A 25,747-nucleotide genomic window follows, 5' to 3' on the forward strand; every position below is an offset into this window, starting at 1 on the left:
TTTTTACAGATGAAGACAAATAGGCCCGTACTTGAGAGGCCAATTATTCAAGGTCATATAGTAGGAGCTCAAGCTAGAGTCCAGTTGGTCAGCATGTGTACTGTTCTTTTTAGTATCATCTTATCTATTGGCTTCATAACAAACCAACCCAGAATGCAATGGCTTAAACCAACAACACCTTATTATCTTTCATGGCTCTTGGACTGAGAAATTCTTACTTTGGGTCTGTTATGTGGTTGTAGTCAGATGTCAGCCAGGACTTAGGTTATTTGAAAGCTTAAGTGAACTGGCCGTTCATGTGACTCACTCACATGACTGGCAGTTGGTGCCATCTGTCAGCTGGGAGCTCAGCTGGGGCTCTTGAATGGCATGGATGTGTGGTCTCTCTTCTTCACAGCATGGCAGCTGGTTTTACTAGGCAGGGTGGTGAAGCTGCCAAGCTGGGTAGCGGCTGCACCTGGGTCTGGCACACTGTCATTTCTGCCATACTCTGCTGATTGGTCCAAGCAGTTATAGGGTCCACTCAGATTCAAGGGGAGACCTCTTGATGGGGCAGTGGGCAGTCTCAGGCCAGCATGTGAGATGGTGCTTACTTATGCAGCCACTTTTTGGAAAACATAACATCCTGTAGAACCTTATTTGGTTGGTGGGCCTAGAAATACTTTGTAACAATCTTAAAATTAATCCATCAACAACTATCCATTGTCCTTATACTATTGCAAAGCACCATGCTAAGACTTTTTGGAGGATAGCAGGATAAATCAAGAACAGTTTTCTCATCCAGTGTTCACAGTAAGTGAAGTCACTTGAGCACAGGGAAGGTAGGAGGCAGCTGGTACCAGGGAAGGAGAGGCATTGGTGAAGGAGTTGAGTAAGGGGCCACGAGGGAACACTGCACATGGGTAGCAATCATGCTGAGCTTTGAAGCCAGACCTGGCAGAAAGGAGAGCTGCAGGTAAGCAGTCAGGGAGGCAGCAGGTGTTGAGACATTTCCTGGGACCAACACCAAGTCAGCCTTTTTAGCTCAAGGAGGGTGTTTGCAGAGTGCATGGAGAGAAGACTCAGCCCTAGTCCACTTTGTACTTAGAGAGGGGAAACAGGGATTTAACTCATATTTGCTTGAGGCATGTGTCACCTCAGACTCTCTTTTTATAGGAAACACTTAGAAATAACAAAGAGGCCCTCAAAATAATCAAAAACACATTGGATTTTCTTTTTTAAATAGTTGTATATTTCTTTGTATTAATTAATTACCATGTGATGAATATCAGAAAGCAGGCTGGATTCTAATGGGGATCTTCCTTGCCTTTTCCACCTGTGTTTTGCAGCTCAACATCAGTGCTTTGCAGATAGCAACCCAGAACGGCCACACATCCCTTGTGAGCTGTCTTCTCAGTAAGCATGTTGACCTGTACCAGAAAGTGGAAGTGAGTCTATTTCAATAACATGGGCTTTGATCCTGGTGCTGTGAGGCTGGCTGTGTGCAGAGATGCTCCTTGCAGATACTTGGGGGGTGGGGAGGAGGGGAACGAGATGTTCACAAAGGAGGAATTCTTTCTGGGGAAGCAGACTGACTCCTTTTGGAGGCTGAGTCTTAATCTTGAGAAATAAAATGCAAGGGATGAATTTTATAAAGTCTTTGAAGTTCCTGAACAAAATTTTTTTTTGTTTGTGCTTTAAATATTGATACTTGCTGATACTTGCTGCAATAAAACTTTCTCAGGTGTCCAGAGATGCCATTATTCTTGTATTAAATTTATCAGTCTGTGGGAAAAAAGGACACTGCTATAAATGGGAAGGAGGATGATCTTTCTTCCCCCCTTCACTGAGTGATCTTGTTTTTCTTTTGAAAGTCCATCCTTTATACTGATTGAGGTTTTCTGAAGTTTGAGTTGGCTTTGGTAGGATTGAGGAAGGCCCTCTGTGCCAGCAGTAGATGGGAAGCATTCCTCTGTTTTTCACTTCTCCTGTGAGAATATTATTTCCTCTGATCTTGGTTAGCCATTACTATTTATTATATTAACTAGAGAGAAGGGATGTGATTTGACCATGTCTGGTAGTTTTTGGAGAATGGCGTTAGAGGAATTGGCTCTGAACGCCCCGGGTCTGTCCAGGGATGCTTCCCATTTCTCAGGAAAGGCTGGGTCCCAGCAAGGCCGGTAGCCCTGGCTGGAAGAACACTGCCTACTTCCCTGGCCTGAGAGATGCTTCCTCTTTTTTCATGCTTGGTGCCTCAAGAAAGAACATCCTTCCAGAGAAGAAGAGGCCTGCATGGAAAGCCTCCCTCCCACACTGCCCTGACCTGCCCGATCATCTCCATGTCCTTGCTCACCCCCATGGCACTCTGACTTCTGCAGCCATGGTGTCCTACCTGCCCCCCCCCCCTTCTCTCCTCTTCCTCTGTGGGCTAGTGATGCTCTTGTCAACTCTGTACATCTCTTTTTCATAGGTTTCTTTCATAGTAGGTTTCCTGGGAAGGAGCCTGGTGCCAGTATTGAAGTCAGGCAGATCAGGGATTCAAATCCTGTCAAATCCATTTCTTGCCTCCAAGGCCTAGGGGAAATTATTTAACTGCTCTGTTCCTTATATATAAAGTGGGGAATAGGAGCGCCTGGGTGGCTCAATTAGTTTGACTTCGGCTCAGATCATGATCTCATGGTTTGTGGGTTCAAGCCCTGATTGGGCTGTGTGCTGACAGCGTGGAACCTGGAGCCTGCTTCAGATTCTGAGTCTCCCTCTCTCTGCCCATTCCTCGCTCATGCTCTCTCTCTCTCTCTCTCTCTCTCTCTCTCTCTCTCTCTCTCTTTCTCTCTCTCAAAATAAATAAATAAATAAATAAACAAACAAACAAACAAACATTAAAAATTTTAAAAAATAAATACAGTGGGGAATAGATGTAACTGCTAGGATTATTGTAAATGAAAACTATTAGCCCAGAGTTTAGAATATAAACTATGGGGGAAGTGAGTGTACAGTAAGTAGCATTATAAGATGTTAAATGTACCTTACTGATGCTTATTATTAATATCTCTTTTTCTTGAGTAACACTGTGCTCTATCCTCATCATGCACCCTCGCACACACCTGTGTTCCCTGTCGGCTGCCTTGGCTCTCAGCTCTACTATTGTTCACAGCCTTGCCGGATCTTCTGCCTGCACCTGCTTTTTATACCTGTACCCATCCCCCTCCTCCCTGCCTCTAACCTCCTAGGACCTTCCCTCCACCCTGACTGCCCCTGAGCTGTCTCTCACGCCTTCCCTCTTTTTCCCCACCTTTTTTTCTTTGCGGCTACCTTCTCTACTCCTGGAGACATTTCTCTCTTGTCATCATGGGCCAGTGGCACCTGTGTGTCAGTGAGGCAACAGGAGCTAAGTGTGTGATTCTAGAGCTGATCGTGACATGACAGCCTGGCAGGGCTGGCAAAGAAGCCCACCCGTGGAGATGGCTGAGAGGGGCTGGGACACTTCAGGTGAAGGTGTGGCTGCAGGATGGCTGCACCTTCATTTAACTGCAAATGAGGACAGAGGGGCATGCTGGAGAGGTTTGGTAAACATACTGGGGCTGTATATATACAGGAGAAGGCTAAACATGAGCATGGTGCCCCTGGGTGAATGGGTCATTAGTCCCATGGAATGATCTAGGGAGAAAGAACTCTAGATCAGATCATTTCAGGAAATGCTGAATGTGCATGCTTTTTCCTCCTTGTAGTTATTCCCCCCATACTTTAGCTTTTTGAAGGCTCTGAGAAGTCCTGCATTAAGCCTGTTTCATATTTCTTATCCTTCTTTTCAAAGCACAAATGTCAGTTCTTCAGGAAAGCTTTTTCTCATCTCCAGAAAGGTCAGCCCTCTGGCCATCCCATATATGCTCTTATACCACTCTCTACTTTTCGTCCAAAGCATTTATCACAATTTGTGCTTTTATTTTGTGATTAAAACAATAACAACAACAACAACAATATATTCTTGCCCCACTGGATTGGAAGAATCCTGAGAATGCCAGGTTCGCCACTGAATCCCTAGCCTCCCATAGTAGGTGCTCAGTGTCTAGTCCTGGAATGAATGAGGGGGCAGAGCTGATTGCTGGTAAGCTGGTTTGCTGCACAGCCATGGGGTGGAAATGATGCTGAACACTCGCTATTGGCCCGTTGCTGTGCAAGGCAATTCCAGTACTCAGAGATTATTAGGAAACGTCTGTCGAAATGAATTGCTTTTTGGTGTGAATGATGAAGCCAAAACCTCTTGGATTTGAAAATTTCTTTCTTTCTGCAGCCGAAGGAGTCCCCTCTTCATTTAGCTGTTATCCACAACCATATCACAGTTGTAAAGAGCTTATTAAGTGCACAGCATGACCTTAACATCTTAAATCAGGTAAGCCAGGCAATCCGAACCCAGAGAGTCTGTTTTCTTATGATTCAATGTAGTGTGTGATTACGGGTAATTTTGAGCAAGTTCAAGTTGCCCTAAAAATTTTCCAGGAGGAATATACATATTCTTTTTATCCATTTTCTGCTGTAACCCCCACTCCTACTTGAACACACATACTTTTTTCAAACACACAACTGGGGTTCAGTTAGTGCTCACATTTAACAGGCCCAGCACTTCTGGTAGATAAACAGTAGCTCAGAATTAAATTGCCAGATGCTCTTTAAATCAAAGCCCACTCCTTCAGTATGAAATATAATTGGCCAGTAGCCCTTTGCCACAAGGAAGAAGCTTTGTTTCTATATTAGAGACTGTAAATGTGTCTTTTACCCAAAGGCAAAAGAGACCTCTTGGAATAAAAAAGATCACCATAAATTAAATCTACTGGAGCAGAGTCAAATGCTCCATAAAAGGAATCCATTACTAGCTGGTTGTGGAAATACTGAGTTGGAAGGTTAATGGGGGTGGGTACTGTCTGAATCAGGGCCTCCTCCGGGGCTGAGCTGCCTCTCCCAAGAGCTGTGGGAAGTAGGAAGAGAAACTCCTGGGAGAGGAGCTCTTTAGGAGCCCTGGAGACAGGTAAGAACTCTGGACTCCTCTTGGCTTTCTGACTGCCTCTACCTAGAGAAGCCTCAGCTGGACCCTGAGGGGAGGGAGCAGCCAGATATGGTGGACATACCTGTCCTAACCACCCCCCACCCCCCACACTGGGAGCCCCTGTTTCCATGTCTTTGGAACCAGAGCAGTGCCACAGATCTCTCCAGTCTCCTCCATCTCCAACCTAGGAGTTCCTTTGTGCCAGATGGGAATAGAGACTTACCTACCCTTCCATCCCTTCCTTCCTCCAGCGACCTTGCTCCTCCCTGTGTTTTACCATCCCAAATGTCTGTAGGGAGGGAAGGAATGTTATTATACATACTTAGGTGTCCAAGTATGTTAATGCCCCAAATATTTGCTTACGTGCAGAATATTTGCTCTATACACAGAACTTGTGTGTGATTTTGGTTTCACCAGAATTGGCCAGATTCACTCTAGAAAGGAGGGTTTGTTAGTCTGCCCGCCAGGTATAGAACTAGACTTGACCATTTCAATTCTCTGTTAGATTGGGAATATACTCAATGTATAACAATAAGAAAATATAAATAAGGTAAAAATTTATAATTATCATCCCCCCCCAATAAAGAGAACTCTTGTTAATGTATTGGTTCATTTCCTGTCCTCTAGACTTACAGCAGTATCGTCAAATTGAGATGATATTGGTGTTTGAGGTATGACCCTGTGTCTCTGTTCCATGTTGATAGAGACCTTTGATAGTTTGTTAGTGTAAGTGTGATGTTTTGGATGAGCCCCCAGAGGGGCTGATTGCCACCCAAAAGTGAGTCTTTAATAAATGCTTTCTAATATTAATTATGTTAACGCTCCAAGCAGGTTGATCCTGTGCTCGGGTTGGCAGAGTACTGAGCTAGATGCTATTGTCCAGCTCTGTGACCCTGGGGAAGTTGCTTCCTGTCTCTGGTTTAAGGGTTGGGCTAGACCATAAACAACGTTCCTTTCAGTCCTAATATTTTAGAAATGTCTGTCTGCACATCAGCATTCCTTTCAGTGAGAGGTTAAAGTGTGTTATTTTCTTGTGATTTCGTATTTCTTGGAAACACTGTTACCCTCTTGGTAAGAAAACGATTACCCCAGAGAGAAATTAGAAGTTTTGTACTCTCTTATACATTATAACTAAGAAATTTACAAGATAGAGAAAAGCATCAATAAGGCAATAAAAATAACTCCCTAATCCTGCCATCTAGACATTATCGTTAATATTGTTGATGTGTTTCCTTCTCTAGATACAGTGTTGTGTCCAAAGTCTGTCAGTGTTAAATGAGTACTTTTTCCATTTTAAAAATTACTCTTGGAAACCACTGTTTAATTTTTAGTTAAGTACACATAACGTAACATTTACGATTTTAACCGTTGTTGAAGGTACACTTCAGTGACCTGAAGCACAGTCACGTTGCTCTGCCTCCACCCCCACCACCCAGTTCCACAACTCCTTCCATGTTCCCAAACTGAAACTCTGCTCATGACTCTAACTCCCCATTCTTCCTTCCCCGAAGTTCCTGGCAACCACCACTCTGCTTTCTGTCTCTATGAACTTGACTATTCTAGTCTGTCATAATGAAGTAATGTTTCAGAAATCATTTTTAATGGTTGCCTGCTAATCCGACATGTGGATATACCTCACTTTGTCCAGCGAGTCTCTTTGTCAAACATGTAACTTTCTTTCAGTTTTTCACTGTTACCAACAATCCTACAGTGAATGTCCCCTGTACCTATTTAAAAATGTGATCTTAATCTATTTTCCCATATGCCTATATAGGGCACCTCTACTTTCCCTTTGTCTTTTCATTATGTAAGTTTTTTCCCCCTCCTTAATGTGTTTAGATTACATTTTTGAAATTTCTCATGGCAGAGGCAGCAGACTCCTTTGCACCTAGCTGCTGATCTTGGCCATGTGGAACTGGTGGACACTTTGCTGAAGGCAGGCTGTGACCTGAAGGTCGTTGATAAGGTAAGCTCATGGACTTCACCCTGTTCAGCCAAGGTGGTTGTGAAGAGCTGTCTGCAGGCTGTAAGCCTTGACAGCAACCGTAGCATACCCTTTTGAAAAGACTGGATAAAGCTTACACAAACATTGTAACGTGGTCGTCAGCAAAACATCCTGATTGTGATTGAGATATGTAGGTAAGAAATTTTACTCTGAATAATAAAATCTGTATTTTTTTAAGTTTTTTTTTTTTTTTTTATAAATAATCTCTACACCCAATGTGGGTCTTGAATTTACAACCCCAAGATTGAGAGCCGCCTGCTCTACCAACTCAGCCAGCCAGGCGTCCCTAAAGCGTTTATTTTTTAAATTAAAACTATGTATTAGGGGCGCCTGGGTGGCTCAGTCGGTTAAGCATCTGACTTTGGCTCAGGTCATGATCTCATGGTTCGTGGGTTTGAGCCCCGTGTCACGCTCTGTGCTGACAGCTTGGAGCCTGGAGCCTGCTTTGGATTCTGTGTCTCCCTCTGTCTCTGCCCCTCCCGTGCTCATGATCTGTCTCTGAAAAATAAACAAACATTAAAAAAATTTTTTTAATAAAAACATAAAATTGTGTATTAATCTTTGGAAAAGATTAAAGATTCAGGTGGTCCAAAAATTTAAAAATATAATCAGTAAGGGTTTTACAATAAAAGTGTCCCACCCGCCCTTGACCCCGTTTGTCTGGTTCCCATACTACCCTTGCTAGTGGATCTAGTATCATAAATTTCTGTTTTTTCCAGTTTCTTTTTATGCATAAACAAGCAAACATAAATATATAATACTCTTACTACATTCCTCTGTCCTTTTTACACAGTGGTGATATACTTGTACATATTGGCCTGCATTTAGCTTTTTTCCTTTAAAAATATAGAGTGGAAACTGTTCCATATTAGTACAAGGAGAGTTTCTCCATTCTTTTTTAGGTAGCTGTGGTATGGACATATCATAATTTGTTTAGTTATCAGTTGATGGGCATTTAAATTGTTCCTAAGCTTTAGCTTTTATAAACAGAGATGCAGTGAATAAACATACATGTCTAAAATTTTTTTACTTAAAAAAAATTTTTAATTGTAAAATAAATACAACAAAATTTATCATCTTAACCATTAAAAAAATTGTTTTTAATGTTTATTTTTGAGACAGAGAGAGACAGAGTATGAGTAGGGGAGAGGCAGAGAGAGGGAGACACAGAATCTGAAGCAGGCTCCAGGCTCTGAGCTGTCAGCACAGAGCCCGACACGGGGCTCAAACCCACAAACTATGAGATCATGACCTGGGTTAAAGTCGGATGCTCAACCGACCAAGCCACCCAGGTGCCCCATCATCTTACCTATTTTTAAGTGGACAGTTCAGTAGTGTTAAGTCGATTCACACTATTATGTAACCAATCTCCAGAACTTTTTCATCTTGCAAAACTGAAACTCTATGAACAACAACTACGCATTTCCTCGTCCTTCCCCAGCCCCTGGCGACCGCCACTCTTATTTTCTGTTTCTGTGAATTTGACTATTCTGGGTACCTCATATAAATAGAATCATACAGCGTTGGTCAGTTTGTCACTGGCTTATTTCATTTAGCATAATGTCCTGAAGGTTTATCCATGTTGTAGCACGTGTCAGAATTTCCTTCCTTTTTAAGGCTGAATGATACTCCGTTGTATGTCCATACCACATTTTGTTTATCCTTTCATCTGTGGATGGAGATTTGGGTTGCTTCTACCTTTTGGTCATTGTGTAGACGTGTTTGTAAAGAAAGACAACTTTGTATATTGATGCAGTAAAGCAGACTCAGTCACAGGAGGGTTGTGGGGCAGCCGTGCATTAGGTTCTAGCTTACTGAAAAGTGTAAACGCAGGAAGACCGAGGTGTGGCAGCCCTGTTAGGTGCTCACACACATGTACCTTATGTCAATCCTCACACCTCCTCTGTGAGGTGGACAAAATTACCCGTTCTCAAGAGATTTCAGCAATGTCAACGTCACACACACAGTAAGACACAGAGCCAGGCTTCAAAGCCAAAGCTGCTTGATTGTATAGTGCTTTTCCACAGCTGTGAGCAGAGGTGACTGCTTCTGCAGCTTGCTGTCTTTTCCTTCCTTGTCTTTACCCACACTGTTCATCAGCTCAGCACATCCCTAATTCCCAGCATGAGCTGAGTTCACCCCAGTTACTATTGCAGAATCACACATTTTACATCTGTGGGACTTGAAGTAGCGATGTCTTATTTTACTTTTCTGTATATGTCAGTTTTTAAAATTATCATAAAAAGTCATATAAGCCTTGGGGCACCGGGGTGGCTCAGTCAGTTAAAAGCCTGACTCTTGATCTCAGCTCAGGTCTTGATCTCATCAGGGTCATTAGTTTTACCCTGCTTGGGCTCCACACTGGGTGTGAGCCTACTTAACAAAAAGGCAACACAAACCCACTCTGGACAATCTGGACAACACAGAAAAGCATAAGGAAGAAACAAGCATCCACCCATAACTCCATCACTTGGGTGGAAGTGCCCCACTTGCACTCCTGTGCTCATTACCTTCCCTTAACATTTAGCATTAGTATTCACACGTCGCATCGTATTTTCCATGCTTTCCTTTCATACTGTATTCCACTTTTTCATTAACACTTAACACCTCTGGGACAGTCTTGTGGGTGGAGATTCCATAGCACTGGGAAGGGAATTCATGCTTGGCCCCCAGTGCCTGTGGACTGGATGTCCTGGGAAATAGTAGCCTCAGTGCTACAATTTGACTCACAATTTGATTTTCCCATATTCCCTTCTCCTCTTCCTCTTTTTTCTCTGGGCACATAGTTGGCACCCAACACCCATTTCATTAATAAAAAGCACCTTTTCCACTAACTCCCACAGTATTTACCAAGGATAAGTGACTCTAAGAGTAAATGAAAGTGTGGATGGAAAAAAGGAGCCAGGGTTTTGTGTAAATAGGACTTTCCCAGAAACCTGCTCCCTCGGTCAGAGGTGTCACAAAGCTCCTGGAGGGCTTCCCACGTCAGTGACAGGAGTGCTGTATTTCCACTCCAGGGCGCACTCCCTGGGAAGGTTTTCCTGCGAACTTGAGAACGCTGGCTCTCAGAATGCTGCCTTCCCACAGCAGGCTGATCATCTGGATTCAAATGGCCTCACGAGCCAGAATCTAGGCAGCATGCAATGGAAGACTTGCTAACTGCCTGCAAAGTGCTATTCTTCCTAATTTCATTACTGTCCTCTCTTGATGAGAAACTGATTACTGTCAGTCCTAATCTTCCAGCCCACCTGGGTCTTAGCACCTCCACTCACAGCCAGATCATGTGGCTTGGTGGGAGTTGCACTTGTTGCAAATGCTCAGCCATGTGAGAGAATTATTGGGATAAATTGCTGGATCCCTAAGCATGGAAACATGGGTTCCTAAAATTGGAACTTCTTCTTCTGGCATTATTTCTGACCATTCGTTTTGATTATCTTCAGGATTCCTGAGCAGATTTTTCCTGTGCCATTTTAAAAATAAATAAAAACCACCATCTTTTTCTCAGGAAAATGTATAGATGTGTGTGGATTGTGCATGGCCTAAAATCTAGGGGACACCTTTTGTTATTTGGACAAGGTACCATATGGGTTCCCAGGCCACTCATGCCCCAAATTATGTCCAGAATATCACTTATTGCATATTCCATTTGGTTAAGTTTCCAATCCGTAGCCCCTTGGTTGGAAGCGTAGAACAGAAAAAAATTCTAGATAGAAGTCCTGCGGGCTGAATTCTATACTATGAATTAGTAGTTTTGTCATGGATGCTACTCTTCTTCTTCTTTTTTTTTTTTTTAAGTTTTATTTATTTACTTTCTACACCCAACGTGGGGTTCAAACTCACGACCCTGAGATCAAGAGGTCCATACTCTTGGCGCCCCAAGGATACTATTATTCTTAATAAGATCCAGCACTTTTCGCCCTCATTAACACATGGCTTCAACTTCTTGGTCTAAGAGGGCTGTTCAGGCTCTTGCCATCATGCAAGCATTCTAGTCAGCAGGAAGGAGAAAGAGAATGGCGTCCTTCCTGTCTTTAAAAATACTTTCTAGAAGTTGCATGTGCCACTTCCATTTATATAACAGAACTTAGGTCACATATCTAAGTGCAAGGGAGGCTGGGAAATGTTTGGGGTGGTCAGTTGCCCCGCTAAAATCAGGAGGTCTCTTTTTATAGCAGAAGGAAAAGGCTATTGGGAGAAGGAGGTGTGGCACACTGACTAAAGTCTCAACCACAGATGGAGTCAGTCCTCATATTACTTGTTTGCTGAGGACTTCCCAGTACAGTGAGCCAGGGAGACCTCTGGAGGTCTCGGAGAGATGTTTGGGTTCTCATCGATAGAGGATGTGTAAAACATCATCTGTTGATGGTCAGTCCCTAAGTCTAAATCTTTCCCCCTGCCCTGTGGACACAGCACCTGACACCATCAATATCTAGCATCTCTTGAATAATTACCATGTGTCATGCACAGTCCTAAGGGCTTGATATGTACTACCGCATTTACCCCTCACCACTATACCATGGGGTAGCCTTTGAGCCCTAGAGAAGCTAAGGACTGACCCAAGTTCACCCTGGAGGGAGGCAGCAAGATCAGGATTTGAACTCAGGCCCCTCCCTCCCTGTTCCAAAGCTGGAGCTCTTAAATACTAGGCCATCCTGCCTGACACTTTCATTTTTAATTTTAGCAAGGGAAGACTGCCCTGGCCATGGCCTCCAGAAGCAACCACAGCCTTGTAGTGGACATGATCATTAAAGCAGAGAGATACTACGCCTGGAGAGAGGTAAGGAACAGGATTCCAGCTTCACAACCAGCTCTTCTGCAACCCCGTCTTCTGATGGGGCAGTGTGGGGTCGGTGTCATTCTTTCTTCTGCTCTCATGGTCAGGGTCCTGGTCAGTGCAGTTATAATGGTCCCTTTGGCCTGTGCTGCCCCATTCAGGAAATGAACAGCTGCCTCTCCCTCTCTTTACTTTGCCAGCATCAGTAGTCAGAGCTCATAGGGCTAAGTGGCCCCATCCATGTCGGCTCGAACAGACTTAGCATGCTTGCCCCACATGGTTGGCCCTCTGCCACAGAGTCTTGGGCTGTGGTACCTTCTGGAAGTTCTCAAACCTACATTTTTTTTTTTTTAACGTTTATTTATTTTTGAGACAGAGAGAGACAGAGCATGAATGGGGGAGGGGCAGAGAGAGAGGGAGACACAGAATTGGAAGCAGGCTCCAGGCTCTGAGCCATCATCCCAGAGCCTGACGCGGGGCTCGAACTCACGGACCGTGGGATCGTGACCTGAGCCAAAGTCGGACGCTTAACCGTCTGAGCCACCCAGGCACCCCTCAAACCTACATTCTAATGAGTGATAAAGAAGTTGACATTCACCGCTCTGCAGCTTTTAACACAAGCTGGTGCTGGCTCTCTAGCACTCAAGTATCCTGTGATAGTCACAAAAACCTTATTCATCTTGAGAACACAAAACACTTGTCTCCAAGACATTCTCTCTGCCTTCTTTCATTATTACATCCTCTGCTAGCTGCCACTCCCACAGCTTCTCAACAGAATGCCTTTCTCTCCAAGATTGGAGTCTATACCTTCAGGCAGGAATTAGTTACCAGGCACCACCCTCAATTTGTACTTTGTGTTGTTACCATGCTAGGCTGAATGCCCCACCCTGGTCCAGTAGGTTGGTACCACAATTCAGCTCCTACCCTTCAGGTGTTTACCCCTGAGGAGCATCAGGCCTGATTTGCTGTCTAGTTGCTAATCCTGAGAAATTTTCCTTAAATCCTTAAGGCAAAATGCATTGATTTGCCTCTTCTTCTCACAATCCTGTTTAATGGGCTCAGTGGTCCTGATATATTATCTGGATGGTATGACATATGTATCATTTAAAGGCCACATCATTCTACTCAAACCTTTCTCACTTGCCCGTAAAGCAAAATGACTTTTTCGTAACCATTAGAATTGTTTTATCTCTCTCCCCCTCCTAGTCATTTTCTTTTTTTTTCCCCAAATGTTTATTTATTTTGAGAGGGGGAGAGCATGACCAGGGAAGGGGCAGAGAGATAGAAAGAAATCTCAAGCAGGCTCTGCACTCTCAGCACAGTGCCCAACGTGGGGCTCGAACTCACGAATTGTGAGATCATGAGCTGAAATCAAGAGTCAGAGGCTTAACCAACTGAGCCACCCAGGTACCCTTGATTTCTATTCCTCCTGCTCTTTTGTTCTCTTCCTCTTTGCCTTAGCTTCATTCTTTCTTAGATCATCACTGTATTTGAGTGACAGTAACTTCCTCAACTTTTGCCTTTTCTCTTGCTTTTAAATGATTGTTTTCACATTTTCTTTAAAATTAGACATATTCATTAGTTCTATTTTTAATGCCTGCTAGCATTTTTAGATTCTTCTTCCTAGATGAGAATTAATTACTCTTCTACCAACTGAATAAGCCCTTCTTCCTAACAAATCTTTAAGATGTGAGAATCAGATGAACTTTGAGAGTCATATACAATGCACAAATGTATGAAGGAGACCCTCTGAAATGTAAGAGTTGTTCACCTTGGTGACAACTGGGGACAAAGATCTAGAGTAGGAGGAAGGCTTGTTTTTTAATATGTATCCTTAAAATCTTTTTTAACCAAATGTATTTATTATTTATTTTAAATTCACTTTGTTCATTAAACAAATATATGCTTATTATTTTGTTTTTTTACCAAATCCATTTATTATTATTTTAAATTCTCTTTATTAAACAGATTTATATACTGGCCTAATATAGATCCTGGCCTAATATAAATCATTAAATCCAGTGGTTCAGAGGCAGATGGGAGCTTCCTAAAATCTGGCTCATGCTATTTTAATTTCCACCAGTTTAAGCATGTGATACTCTGCAAATAGTTCAATGCTTTGGCAGACAAACTATTATTGCTTCCAAGGACTGTTTAAAGAGACCTGTGGCGGAGCACCTGGGTGGCTCAGTTGGTTGAGTGTCTGACTCTTGGTTTCATCTCACTTCTGGATCTCACAGTTTGTGGGATCAAGCCCGGCGTCGGGCTCTATACTGACAGCACGGAACCTGCTTGGGATTCTCTCTCTTCCTCTCTCTGTGTCTCTGCTCCTCCCTCGTTGTGCTCTCTCTCTCTCAAAGAAATAAACTTAAAAGAAAAAGAAAAAGAGCTAGGCTTTCCAAATCCCTGACCCTTTCCTACAGAAACTTGAAGGACTACCCAGCCCAATTCCAGAATGCACAGAGCATGTGTACTTCTCAAAGAAATAAAAATGCTGTGATACAAAGGTTAATGCATTTTGCAAGTTCTTCCCTCTACCTTGTGATGTTTTGGGTTTTGATCTTGTTGGATTCTTCATTGTTTCAGGAGAGGGAATGAAGAGTAAAGGAAAAAGTGAAGTGCCCTCGGCTCCCAAGTTTGTTGGATGCCCCACCCTCAACCTTTCCTTTTTCAGGATTTCCCGGGAGTTAGGCAGTGTAAGAGTAAAGCTAGAGTTGGGGTAGAGAGGACCCTGCATTTTACAATCTCTGAGGCAATTATGGGTAATTCATACTTGACATTCCTATTCCACCTTCTGTTCACAAGGTCCAGTTACTAGAGAAAAGACCAGCTCATCTCCTTGGGCATGCTTCCCAGGGCTTTGTAGACCTCCCAGAGGAGACTGCAGATGCTGTGAAAGGCACAGGCTGATCTGTGATGGGGGCTGAGGCACAAGCCCCACCACTTTCTTCTCAGAAGTTTTGAGAACCAGGTGCCCCTATCCTTTTAGTCGATATCCTGCCCCAGCCTTGACTCCTGTCTTGCTGTTCAGATTATCTTTCATTTAGATTCACTTTTATTTAAGTGAAAGACAAAAATAGGAGCTGCCATATGTACACAAGGAGAATAGGAAGTCCCAAACCTCTAGGGCTCTGTGTTCTGCATGTCCTTAACTGTTCTGCAGGCTCCGGAAGGAGGATTATCTGGAGCTCTGATGGCATATGCATGACAGGTGCAGCTCTATGAAACCATGACACCTGCTTTCACTTGGAGATTTTTTCTCCAGTTTCTTTTGTTGGGTTCTGTAGAAGGGACAAAAGGAACCTTTGAAAACCCAGAAAACCAGACAGAGAACAGAACGGAGAACAGAAATGCAGGCAGAGAACCATGTGGATTAAGCCTGGCTGCGGTGGCTTAACACAAAATGATATCGACCCCTGTACTCTCCACTCCTTTGGCCCCCCAAGTTAGGCTTCTACTTTACTCTCCTCGCACCAGAGTAGGATGAATGGAGGGACCAGCTCTGGGGCCCTGTTAAGAGAGTATATCCAATCCAGGCCTCATTGAAACTTTGATATGAGACAATCAAACATGCAAAAGAAGAAAGAGAGATATTCGTTGAAAGTAAGGCCTTCAAAGATGCCTTTGTTGTGACATTTCCTAAGCCAAGACATCCCCTCTGTTTTCTTTTGGGGTGAATAAATATCAGTCAGCAAATTGGGATAGAAGCATGGGATACAACACAGCAAACCCCCTCACATTTCCTGTGTTAGACAGTACTCAAGCTTTTTACTTCAGACATTTGTCTCCATATTGGATGACAAAAAGTTATCCAGTTACAGGTAATATTGAAAACATAAGTCTCAGTTACCACCTTACCAGTTCTATCTGAAAAACTGTCTACATCCCATGAAATAAGGCAATAAGCACAAAATGTCTGAAATCATCTGATGCAGTTACCTTTAATTTAGGAGCATGGTGAGAGCATCAAGGACTCATCAACCAGCTTTTCTTTGACATTCAAGCAAGATCACAGTCTGGAGACCAGGCATATTCGCAGTCTCCTCTGGAACCTGGCTTACCATCAGCTAAAGGCCAATGAGTGGCAGAAGCTTGCCCGTTCCTGGAACTTTACAGATGACCAGATCAGAGCCATCGAGGAGCAGTGGTCAGGTGAGCATGACCCAGATGTTGCGAGGGGAGATAGGAACAGCAGTCCTTCCTGGTGGGAGATCTTCCAAGTAAGTAGTTGGTGCTCACAACAAGCAACAGACTACAAGGGCTCAGGAATGGTGACATTCACCGTAGGACCACAAAGCGGCAACTTTGCAAACCATGAACAGTCTGCAGTAAACTGAAGTTTGCAAAGGATAATTACTTTTACTGAGCCATATTGAAAAGGTGTTATTTAGCCTTTAAGGAAATTAAGGTTCCCAACTGAATATGCACTAAGGAAGCAAGGATTTAATGGTGGGCTTATCCCTGGGAAACCAACCTGTTTCTAGTATTCCTTGGGATTGTCTTGGGGTAAAAGGTTCATTCCCTAACAAAAGGCTCACTGTTTAGGGCTTCCACTCCAGGAGGAATCCCTTAAGCCAAGTCTGGGGTACAGAGTTCTTTTCTTTTTTTTTTTTTTTTTAATTTTTTTTAATGTTTATTTATTTTTGAGAGAGAGAGTGTAGGGGAGAGCAGAGAGAGAGAGAGACAGAATCCAAAGCAGGCTCCAGGCTCTGAGCTGTCAGCACAGGGGCTGACACGGGGCTCAAACTCATGAGCCACAAGATCATGACCTGAGCCAAAGTTGGACGCTTAACTGACTGAGCCACCCAGGCGCCCCTGGGGTACAGAGTTCTTATAGGATGAGGCCTTGGATGAGACGAGCTGTCCTATAGAAACTTGGGATACAGACTCAGGCCTCTCCTTGAGTAGAAAATTCCAAGCCATGGAATCAATTCAGCCAGATTCCAGCTGTCAGAATTAGTGAGGTCAGGTCAGTTGGAGTCATTAGCTTTGCTTTTTTTATGATTTGACCAAAACCTAGGAAACAGAAAGTTTGTTTGGCATTAATCAGCTAAGTAGCTTTAAAAACAGGAAAGCAGATACTTTTCTTGACAAAACATTCTATTCAGAGCACTTTCTGTACATGGATATTATGAGATGTGAACAAGTCCCATGCTCAGGAGTCGATCTGCATTACTGATTGCTGGGATCGTAGATGGCAAAACCACAGCCCCTGAATACATGCTTCTTACACCACCTATAAGTAAATTATGGTACTTTATATTACTAATTCTAAAGCTACATTGTCATGTGAAAATTGGAAGATAATGCATTGAAAATGTTGAATATTGACTATGGTTTCTGAAAAGGTTCCTTTTTTACTATTAAGATTTTTCCTTTGTCACTAATTAGGCATATAGCATTCTGTGAAGTTTTTAGGAAAATTTAGTTGCCTTCTTGAAATCTCTTTTTGACCTAAGAAATGATTTGAAAATACAGTGTATCTTCAGAGTACCTGCCAGCAGGATAAAGGGGAGGGGACTTAACGTGTTTTAGTGGAACAGTTAAGGAGTGCCTAGAATGTGTTCAGTTCGACCTGGCGAGGGCTGCATCAGCTTTTAACGTAAGCCAGGGTGCATGTTTGGTGGGATTTATAATCTAGTTGGCGTGACAACAGCAACATACACAATCCAAATACAATCCAGGGTAATGCTACTGCCACTAAGGAGTTTGTGGGCTTTTAGGCAAAGGAGCAACATGTTGACAGTGGTATTTAAGAATTAGTTTGGCAAATGCAAGATGAAGAAACGAACAGGATTCGCCCAGGAGTACATTGTTCATGCGTACAGTTGGCCCTCCCTGCTTCTCTGACATTTTTCTGGCATGCTTCCTCCCCAGAGCTCGGGCCCTCCTCTTGTGGCATCTGCTTGCTCCCACACACACTCTGCTAGAACCAGGAGCCTGCCTGTCCTGTGTTTGTAACCGCAACCTCCTTGGAGACATGGGTCTCATCTCTTTCCCTAACATCTCTCGGGGGTTAGGTATCCAGTGCGTATTTGCCCAGTGAGTAATCCCGGCCCAGGGCACGCACACTTCCATCAGACACTGGAGTAGCATGATGGCGCATGCCTGCTGCTTCGAGTATGGTTAATGGACAGCAACGGCAGCAGCTGGGAGCTTATTAGAAGTGCAGATTCTAACCCCAGACCGACTGAATGAGACTCTCCGTTGTAACAGGATCCCCAGGTGAAATATGCACTTTGAGTCGGAGAAATGGGGGTGCATAACAGCTCTCTGAATGTGGGAGAGCTCCACATCTCAGGAAGGTTGTCCCTTACCGTTGGGCAGGGACTCAGCTGTTGAATCTCGTATCTGCTCCTTTGGTCTGTGTCAAGCACATTTTAGGTGCACGACAAGTGCTAGAATGAATCCACACTCTGGTCACCCTACAGGAATTCCAGCGAGGGGAACTGGAAGGGCTTTCATCCACTGGGCTGCTTCTCTAGCAGCCATCAGAAGAATGAGTTGCAACCACAGAAAATTCAGTTAGAATGGAGATCACAACAAAAAGAGACCTCGGCACGTGGTGTTTCGCCTCTGACTCTATGTGCTTGGCACAGGAAAGGGAAGTTTCCGTGAACACGGCCACCGGGCTTTGCTCATCTGGCTGCACGGGACCCTGATGACACAGGCCACTCCAGTCAAGCATCTGTATGAAGAGCTGGTACGCACAGGTTTCCCAGAACTAGCTGGTGAGTTTTCGAGATAGAAGCTCCTTCTCCCTTAAAATGGTGGGGGACAGTCCCCCAAAACAATACTGTCCATAAACAGCAGCAGTCTTAGTTTGGGGAGAGCTGTGGCTCATAAATATGCAGCTCCTCTGGTGATTGACTCAGTCAGCACTGACTGATACTGGTTTAGCCTGGCGGTTCTCAGTGTACCCCCTACTGGGCATTTGAAGAAGTGGAGGAGTATTTCTGTTGATGTACAGCAGGGTATGGAGGTGTGTGGGGTGCGGGGAGCTGGGAGAAGGCAGGAATGCTAAACCATCTTAGGAGATTCTAGTATCATTTCCATAACTAAGCACTGTCTTGCTCAAAATGCCATCTTGCCCCTGTTGGGGAAATTTACAAGTTGGTGTATTCAAAAGTGTTATTTCTAGGTTAAAAGAAAAGAGCAGACAACCTTTTACCTTGGCAACGGAGGTTATTGCTAAAAATCACTTGCCCAAAGACTATATTGTCAGGGAAGATGGTTTCAAAACTTACCAATAATGAGGCGGTGTTAAACTCTCATGTAATAACCATTCAAGCAAAAGGTAGGCACATCTGCCATTACTTTCACCGATGCAGTATTACCTGAAGCTGAGAGCATGAGTGCGTGAATCACACCACTCAGCTAATGTTAAGTTTCAAGCAGTGGTAGGTAAAGGAATCATGCGTGGATGATGTCTCCTCCCGTGACATTATCCTCACAGCACTGGGATTGTTCACTCAACTTTAAATTTATTTGTTTCTAGAAAAGAGTAGCCATAAGAATTCTCGGGGGAGACTAAGAGGCAGTCCACTGAAGCAGTGCAGGGCATGTGCTCAGGAGCAAGACCTTGTGGACCTGTATCTGAACTCCAGTGCGAACAGGTTGTGTGATCTTGAACATGTTCTATAGCCTCACTGTGCCGGTGTTCTCCTTTACTAACTAGAAAAGTTCTAATGTCAAAGGGTTGTTGTGGGATTGAGTCATAGTGCCTGGCACATAGCAAGTGCTTAATAAATGTTAGCTATTAATAATGAATGTTATCCTTTTTTTACAGAAAAGATTCGTCAATTCAAAAATGAAACTGATGTGAGGTCCAAGAAATGTGCAGTTTCGTAAATGCCTAAAGAAATTGTATTTAATTGGTTTTCCACTCAGCATTGCCTTTACATTCAGTTCTTTAATGCCATAAAATTCTAGCAGTATTGACTGTCCTTTCAACTATGAAGATGGTGGTGACAGATGAAAAAATGGTATTAGTACTTTCCACCTACTGAAATGAAAGGTCAAAATTTTTTTTGGTTTTTGCTTAAAGAAAATTGTATATGATTTTTGCATTTCTGACATATGATGCAACATATGTGATAGCATAATCTAGGTTTTTGTTCATCATGTTTTTAAAAAAAATGATGGGAGGAACAGCATCCTGGTATAGGGATTTAGAATAGACAGACATGGTTTTAATCCTGGTTTTACTACTTATTAACTGTGAACCTTTGGGCATACTAAATATCCAAGATCTCAGATCTTCAGTTTCCTTCTCCATAAAATGGGGGAATGTCTCTCTCTGCCACAGTATTGAAGATGAAGGTTGAATGCCTGTGAAATCCCTAGTCTCATGCCCACAGTATTGAAATCATCCCCTGTGAGTTATTTCTCTTCAGTGAGAGAAACTAGCTTTGAAAATTTATAGTTACTTTTGGCTTTAAATAACACATATGTGTAATAATAGTGCTTAGAAAAGACCGGATGTATACCAATGTATTTTTTTAAATCTCTTGGTGGTGTAATTACAGGTGGTTTTTATTTTCTTTGTACTTTTTGGTACTTTCCAATTTTTTTTTTGACAATAAGCATGCATTATTTTTATAATCTGAGAGAAATAAATATAAAATCAAGTATTAACTCATATCAGTTTACATGCACCTATTCATCATAATTTAAGGCTCTCCATTCTCAAACTCTGACTCTAATTCCATAAGGCACCAGAGATAAAATCATGAGTAATGTCAGTCCAATTATCCTGAATTGATAGTTTTACATTTTGGTCTCATCCTGATTGTAAATGGCCCACTTACTTCCATAAATGTTTAAAATAGGGAACATGTTCACAGGAGTCCAAAAAGTTTTTTAAAAAGGGATTCAGTGGAAAGTCTTGTCCCCATCTGTTCTTCAACATGGCTGGTTTCCAGTGACCATGCTACTTACTCCCCCTTCCAAAATCTGGGTAACCTCTTTATGCAGAAATAAACAAAGAGAATACATACTCTTATTCTATAAGTGTCTTAACTGTTAAATTTAAGTTAATTAGAGTAACACTATTTGGTTCTGCTTTGGACAATATATACTTTCTAGAGCTTAAACACTTTTTAAAAAGATGCTTATGATATTCTCAGTTACAATATTCATAACATTCACTTTAGTTAGTCCACATGGTTATGGCTTGGATACTGAAAACCATTCCTAGTTGTCATCTAGGTTCCTCAGAAAGCAGACCATGAAACCAAAGTTTATGAGTCGCTGCTTTTTTTAGGAGTGGAAATCCAAGGAAGCAACAATGAGGGAAAAGAGGAGTGAGATGGGGAAGGAAGGAGAGCCCAGACCAGGGTGAAATACAAAACTGGCCACCACCTGGTGTCAAGCATAACTGCTTATCTGACTTTGAGGGCACTCTCTTCTGAGAGATGGGCTGGACTAGTACCCCCTCACGACAGTTTGTACGGGGGAGAAAGAAAGAACTGATCTGTTAACACAATGGGGTGTTAATTCTGGGCCACATAGGAGTAGCCTTCAAGTGGAGCCTGTGGTCACTTGTGATCCTCTCAGAGTGCCTGGGGAAGCCCAGAGAAAAGCATGGCCATGGTACAGGTAACAAAAGATGAGGTGCTACTGGTTTGTGTTTGTTGAAACCCACGAGGAGCTATTTGCCATAGCGCTAGCCGGGCCAGAACTCAGGACACTGTTACATAAGAACAATCTAACACTCTAAGACACAACACTCAAATTCTTTAATTCTGTAGTTCAGAAAAGCCTGGGTGTGCCCTTTAGAAAATGGGATATTGCCCTATCTCACATTTGTTCTCATGTCCTATTACAATGTGAAGCAATAAGAAAAACTATTTCCTGTAATAACATTAGAGCATAGAGCTAGATCATGTTCAGAGTGAAAGAGGCTTCTAATTAAGTCCATCCACTTCTGTTAAAGATACGAAAATTGAGGCTCTGGACCAATTCTTTAGAATTTATACTTGTTTTTGTGTAACCCAAAGTACTTTGTGAAAGAGGTGGGATAGGTAGATCTCACTGTTTCACAGATGGGATCCTAAGATTCATGAAATTAAATATCCAGCCCAAGATCACCCAGTCAGCCAGCAATAACACCAATGGAACCTGGTCTTGTTTTGCTTGATCATTTTCACCCAGATTCTTCGCACTGGCAGCTAGTGAAAAGTCTTTCCCCTGGCCTAGAAGGTTTGCTGAGTTGCCCAGTGCTATTACCGTCACAGGGTGATGTTTGGATGTTCAGAGAGAAAAAAGGTTCAACACTGCAGAGTTTCAAAAAACAAGAAAGACCATCAGAAATAGGACCATTCTAATAGGAAATTTCTTTTTGATGACTCTATTTCTGTACTAGTAAAAAAAATCTTTCCTTTTATCATTAAGAATTATTGATAGGTTTCATTATTTCCCATTTTTAATTGTCAGAGTCTTAAGAAAATGAAGACTAATACATTAAAATCACACAAAAAACTTTGTGATAAAGTATCATTATTAATCTTGGTCTTTAGCTCTTTAATTTTAAAATAAAAATACCTTAGTTTCTATTACTTTTAAAAATAATTTTTATGTTTACTTTTGAGAGAGAGACAGAATGTGAGTGGGGGAGGGCAGAGAGAGAGAGAGGGAGACACAGAATCCGAAGCAGGCTCCAGGCTCCGAGCTGTCAGCACAGGCCCATGAACATGGAGCTTGAACTCACAAACTGCAAGATCACAACCTAACCCAAGTCAGACACTTAACCGACTGAGCCACCCATATGCTCCTTAACAATTTTTTAGTAAAGTTCTCAAAGTTTTCTTGGTAACACTAGAAATGATTTAGTCTTTGGTAAATAACATTAATAAAACAAGACTTATATACTTTTATGATGTAATCAGTGACAGGCTGAACCTATTAAAAAATCAAGTCATTTTTAAGTTAAAAAATTTTTACTTAATTGTTTAAATTAAAAAAATAACATTAAAATAATCCTACATATAGTTACAAAGGATGGTGTGGCTTTGGAAAAGCCTCTTGGAATTCTGAAAAGATGAACAGGATGTATCCATGATGTTCTAAGATGAAATTTTAAACACTAGAGACTTCTAATCCTTGGTATAACCAGATGAATTAAAAGGTCTCAATATGTGCATATTCATTTTAGTCAACCACTTTTATGGAATGAATGCTTGTGAGAGACTGGGTGTGAGTTGACCTGGTTCCGAGGGATCTAGAAGCTGAGGTACTACTTTCAGGATGAATCGTCCGGGGATATTTTGCAGCAGCAGCTTGAGGAATGGTTTGCTGAAAAGGTAAAAACCTGCTTTAACAATCCCACAAAATGACACACATTAAATACCATTTCATTACATACAATTTAACCAAACAAACATTTGTTAAGCACCCGGTAGATACATGCAATAAGCTGGTGAAGCAGCCATTAAAACAAACAATTAAGGACCAAACACTGGTCCTTAATCCATAAGTTACACTGATGTGCTCAATACCCTCTGATCAGCTGGTATTCCATAGGATCACAAAGGAGCCATGGGAGTCATTCCTCAAAGAGGACTCAAGTGGAATCTTACAATGTGTACACAGGCCAACTGTAGAAAGGGACTTTATGGTGTTTGGAAGAAGAGGCAGCCCCAAGCCCTCCTTTTATTCCAAGCAGTGTTCTCCTTCCTGTACCTGTTAACATGTGGAGTTTAATAAGGGAACATGGGGAAAGCTCTGAGGAATCCTGTCTGGTCCTTGTTTCAAATCACAGTAAAGCAGATCTCTCCTATTTCAACCCGGTTCACCTGGGAGCTGACTAAACCTTTATGATCATACAAGAGGAGCTCTTTCCAGAGGCTGGTGCTCCTTAATGTGGATTACAACTTTCTATACAAAGAAATAACTAGATGCTGAGGACACACATTGAGAGGATACCCACACTATCTCAGAACTCAAGGAAACATCTTGGACCTAAGCACTGACGTAACAGAGTCAGTGCACAACTGACTTCATCTAGGCATAGAATACGTACTGGTACATAATACGTATGTAAGTACACATTATGTGTATACACATGTATAAAATGTACAAGGATTTTCTATATTATACTGGATACAGCTTCTCAGTAGACTTGTTATCCAGTTCTTGGTCCACATCACTGAACAGTACATGGAGATTCCTAGTAGGGTCTTCTACTTAGAAAAGTCATCTTAAAATCCTTAAAGTAAAATTATATATATTTGATCAAAACATTCATTATGTATTTTAAAAACCCTATGATGCAGCTTTTACCTAAAAAGAAAATGAGTGAAAACTCTTAAAGGTCTTCATGACAGATTCTAAGAGCTCCTCTAGAGAAATTTCCCATCTTAAAGGTATTTTATATAAATGTTTCTTTGTACTTAAGTGGATAGTCATTACAGATGGGGGAGATTCTTCCAACTAGTATGAAAATTTAGTTGCTAACCACCTAATCTGACCCTGTTAAAAGAACGATTTTTCCTTGGGGAGGATGGGAAAAAGGGAATGTAGAAACAGATTCACCTTACCACTGGTTTCATGATCTATAAAAATGGCAGAGAATGAAGTAGCACTAGGAACAAGCAATTATCCAGCAGGTGGGGCTAAAGTGTCAGAAATCTGACTAGTTTTTTATTAGTAATAACTGTTTCTAGTAGTTACAGGTCTTGATTGGGGGATAAAAGGAAAAACAGTACAGAGGACTGCCACAGGTCTATTACATAATCCTACTTAGGTAATAATGGAAGCAGTTTATGGCTGTTTCCTTCATGAGCAATTACTGGAGAAGTACTATACATAGTGAATCAGCAAAGGGCAGCTGGGGAGGTAAATCTCAGAAACGGGTTTTAAGCCTATTTCCTTGTTTTGGTTTTTTTTTTTTTTTTTTCTGTAGAATATGAATTCCTGTCAGTACAAAGACAAAAGGCTGCCTAAATTAAAAGTAAGCATATATGTGATTTCTTTACACCTTCTTTACCATACAAATGGACAGTCCCTCTCCCTCTCTATGCACATATGTGCTGATAAAAACAGAAATGAGTTTTCTCTTTTCGTTTCTGGTAACTGATCCTCATATATTCAAAACTATATTGGGAGGTCGCCTAAGGAGTTTCAGAGTCTTTGCAGCCTGTGAAGGCTAACACCCCTATCCACCCTCCATATCCTTATTTGGACTTAATGCCTCCGCCTCAGTCTTCCACTTCATTACCATCATTCTCTACCCGAGGCTAAATTTAATGAATCAAGCTTCCCTTGATTTAATCATATGGCAGCCATCTACTGCCCAGAAAATAAAGGATGTAACATCATTCCGTATATATTTTTGCTAAAACTTTGATACATTAAGTAGACAGTGTTGTCTAACACTGAAAATTTATGTTAGGTGACTTTCTCTTTTAAAATCAATTGTTCCTATTTAAGGATGTGAACTTTTAACTTTCAAAATTTAAATTTTTTGAGACAATTGTCGATTTATATGTATCCCACGTACCTTTCTCTAGTAATTTTTATTATGTTAAATTCGCTTTTGGTTTTACAGTTTATAAAGTGCCTTTATATATCTCATTCAATTTTCACATTGTCTCAGTTAATCCTGAAACCAGAAAATAACTTTAGGAGCTAAGTACCCTTAACACTCCTATTTTACACAAGAGGAAGTAGAGGCTCAAATATTTTACTTGATTTGTGTATGATCACAAAGGCAGTAGGTAGCAAAAGTGAGGCACTAATTCAGGCTTTTTGTTTATTTTTGTTTAAATTCTAGGCATTTTCCTTTATATTACATGAATCTAGTGCAATCTGAATTTCTTTCCACACTACAAATATGCTGACAGTTGTACTGAAAAAGGGAAGAAGACTTAAAAAAAAAAAAAAAAAAAGGAACAAAAATTAAAGGCTATAAAAATGGAAGTGTTTCTTATAATTAAATACCTGCTAC

At 41.9% G+C, this 25,747-nt stretch overlaps 2 protein-coding genes across 9 annotated transcripts in view; one reads left to right on the plus strand and one right to left on the minus strand.

Annotated features, from left to right (window-relative positions):
- ANKDD1B (ankyrin repeat and death domain containing 1B) overlaps positions 1-20,803 on the plus strand; it is a 67,984-nt gene extending 47,181 nt beyond the window's left edge. For all 4 annotated transcript variants that reach the window (XM_047872223.1, XM_047872207.1, XM_047872214.1 and 1 more), the window contains 7 exons: positions 1,329-1,427; positions 4,271-4,369; positions 6,888-6,986; positions 11,707-11,802; positions 15,750-15,951; positions 18,399-18,530; positions 19,589-20,803. In XM_047872223.1, the coding sequence (XP_047728179.1) occupies positions 1,329-1,427; positions 4,271-4,369; positions 6,888-6,986; positions 11,707-11,802; positions 15,750-15,951; positions 18,399-18,530; positions 19,589-19,650 (789 nt within the window). In that variant the 3' untranslated portion in view covers positions 19,651-20,803. The remainder of the gene's footprint in view (positions 1-1,328; positions 1,428-4,270; positions 4,370-6,887; positions 6,987-11,706; positions 11,803-15,749; positions 15,952-18,398; positions 18,531-19,588) is intronic.
- Positions 20,804-22,944: 2,141 nt separating this feature from the next.
- POC5 (POC5 centriolar protein) overlaps positions 22,945-25,747 on the minus strand; it is a 41,953-nt gene continuing 39,150 nt past the window's right edge. For all 5 annotated transcript variants that reach the window (XM_047860404.1, XM_047860410.1, XM_047860397.1 and 2 more), the window contains one exon: positions 22,945-23,094. In XM_047860404.1, the coding sequence (XP_047716360.1) occupies positions 22,951-23,094 (144 nt within the window). In that variant the 3' untranslated portion in view covers positions 22,945-22,950. The remainder of the gene's footprint in view (positions 23,095-25,747) is intronic.

This window comes from Prionailurus viverrinus, chromosome A1 (genome assembly GCF_022837055.1).
Source record: "Prionailurus viverrinus isolate Anna chromosome A1, UM_Priviv_1.0, whole genome shotgun sequence".
Taxonomy (NCBI): Eukaryota; Metazoa; Chordata; class Mammalia; order Carnivora; family Felidae; genus Prionailurus; species Prionailurus viverrinus.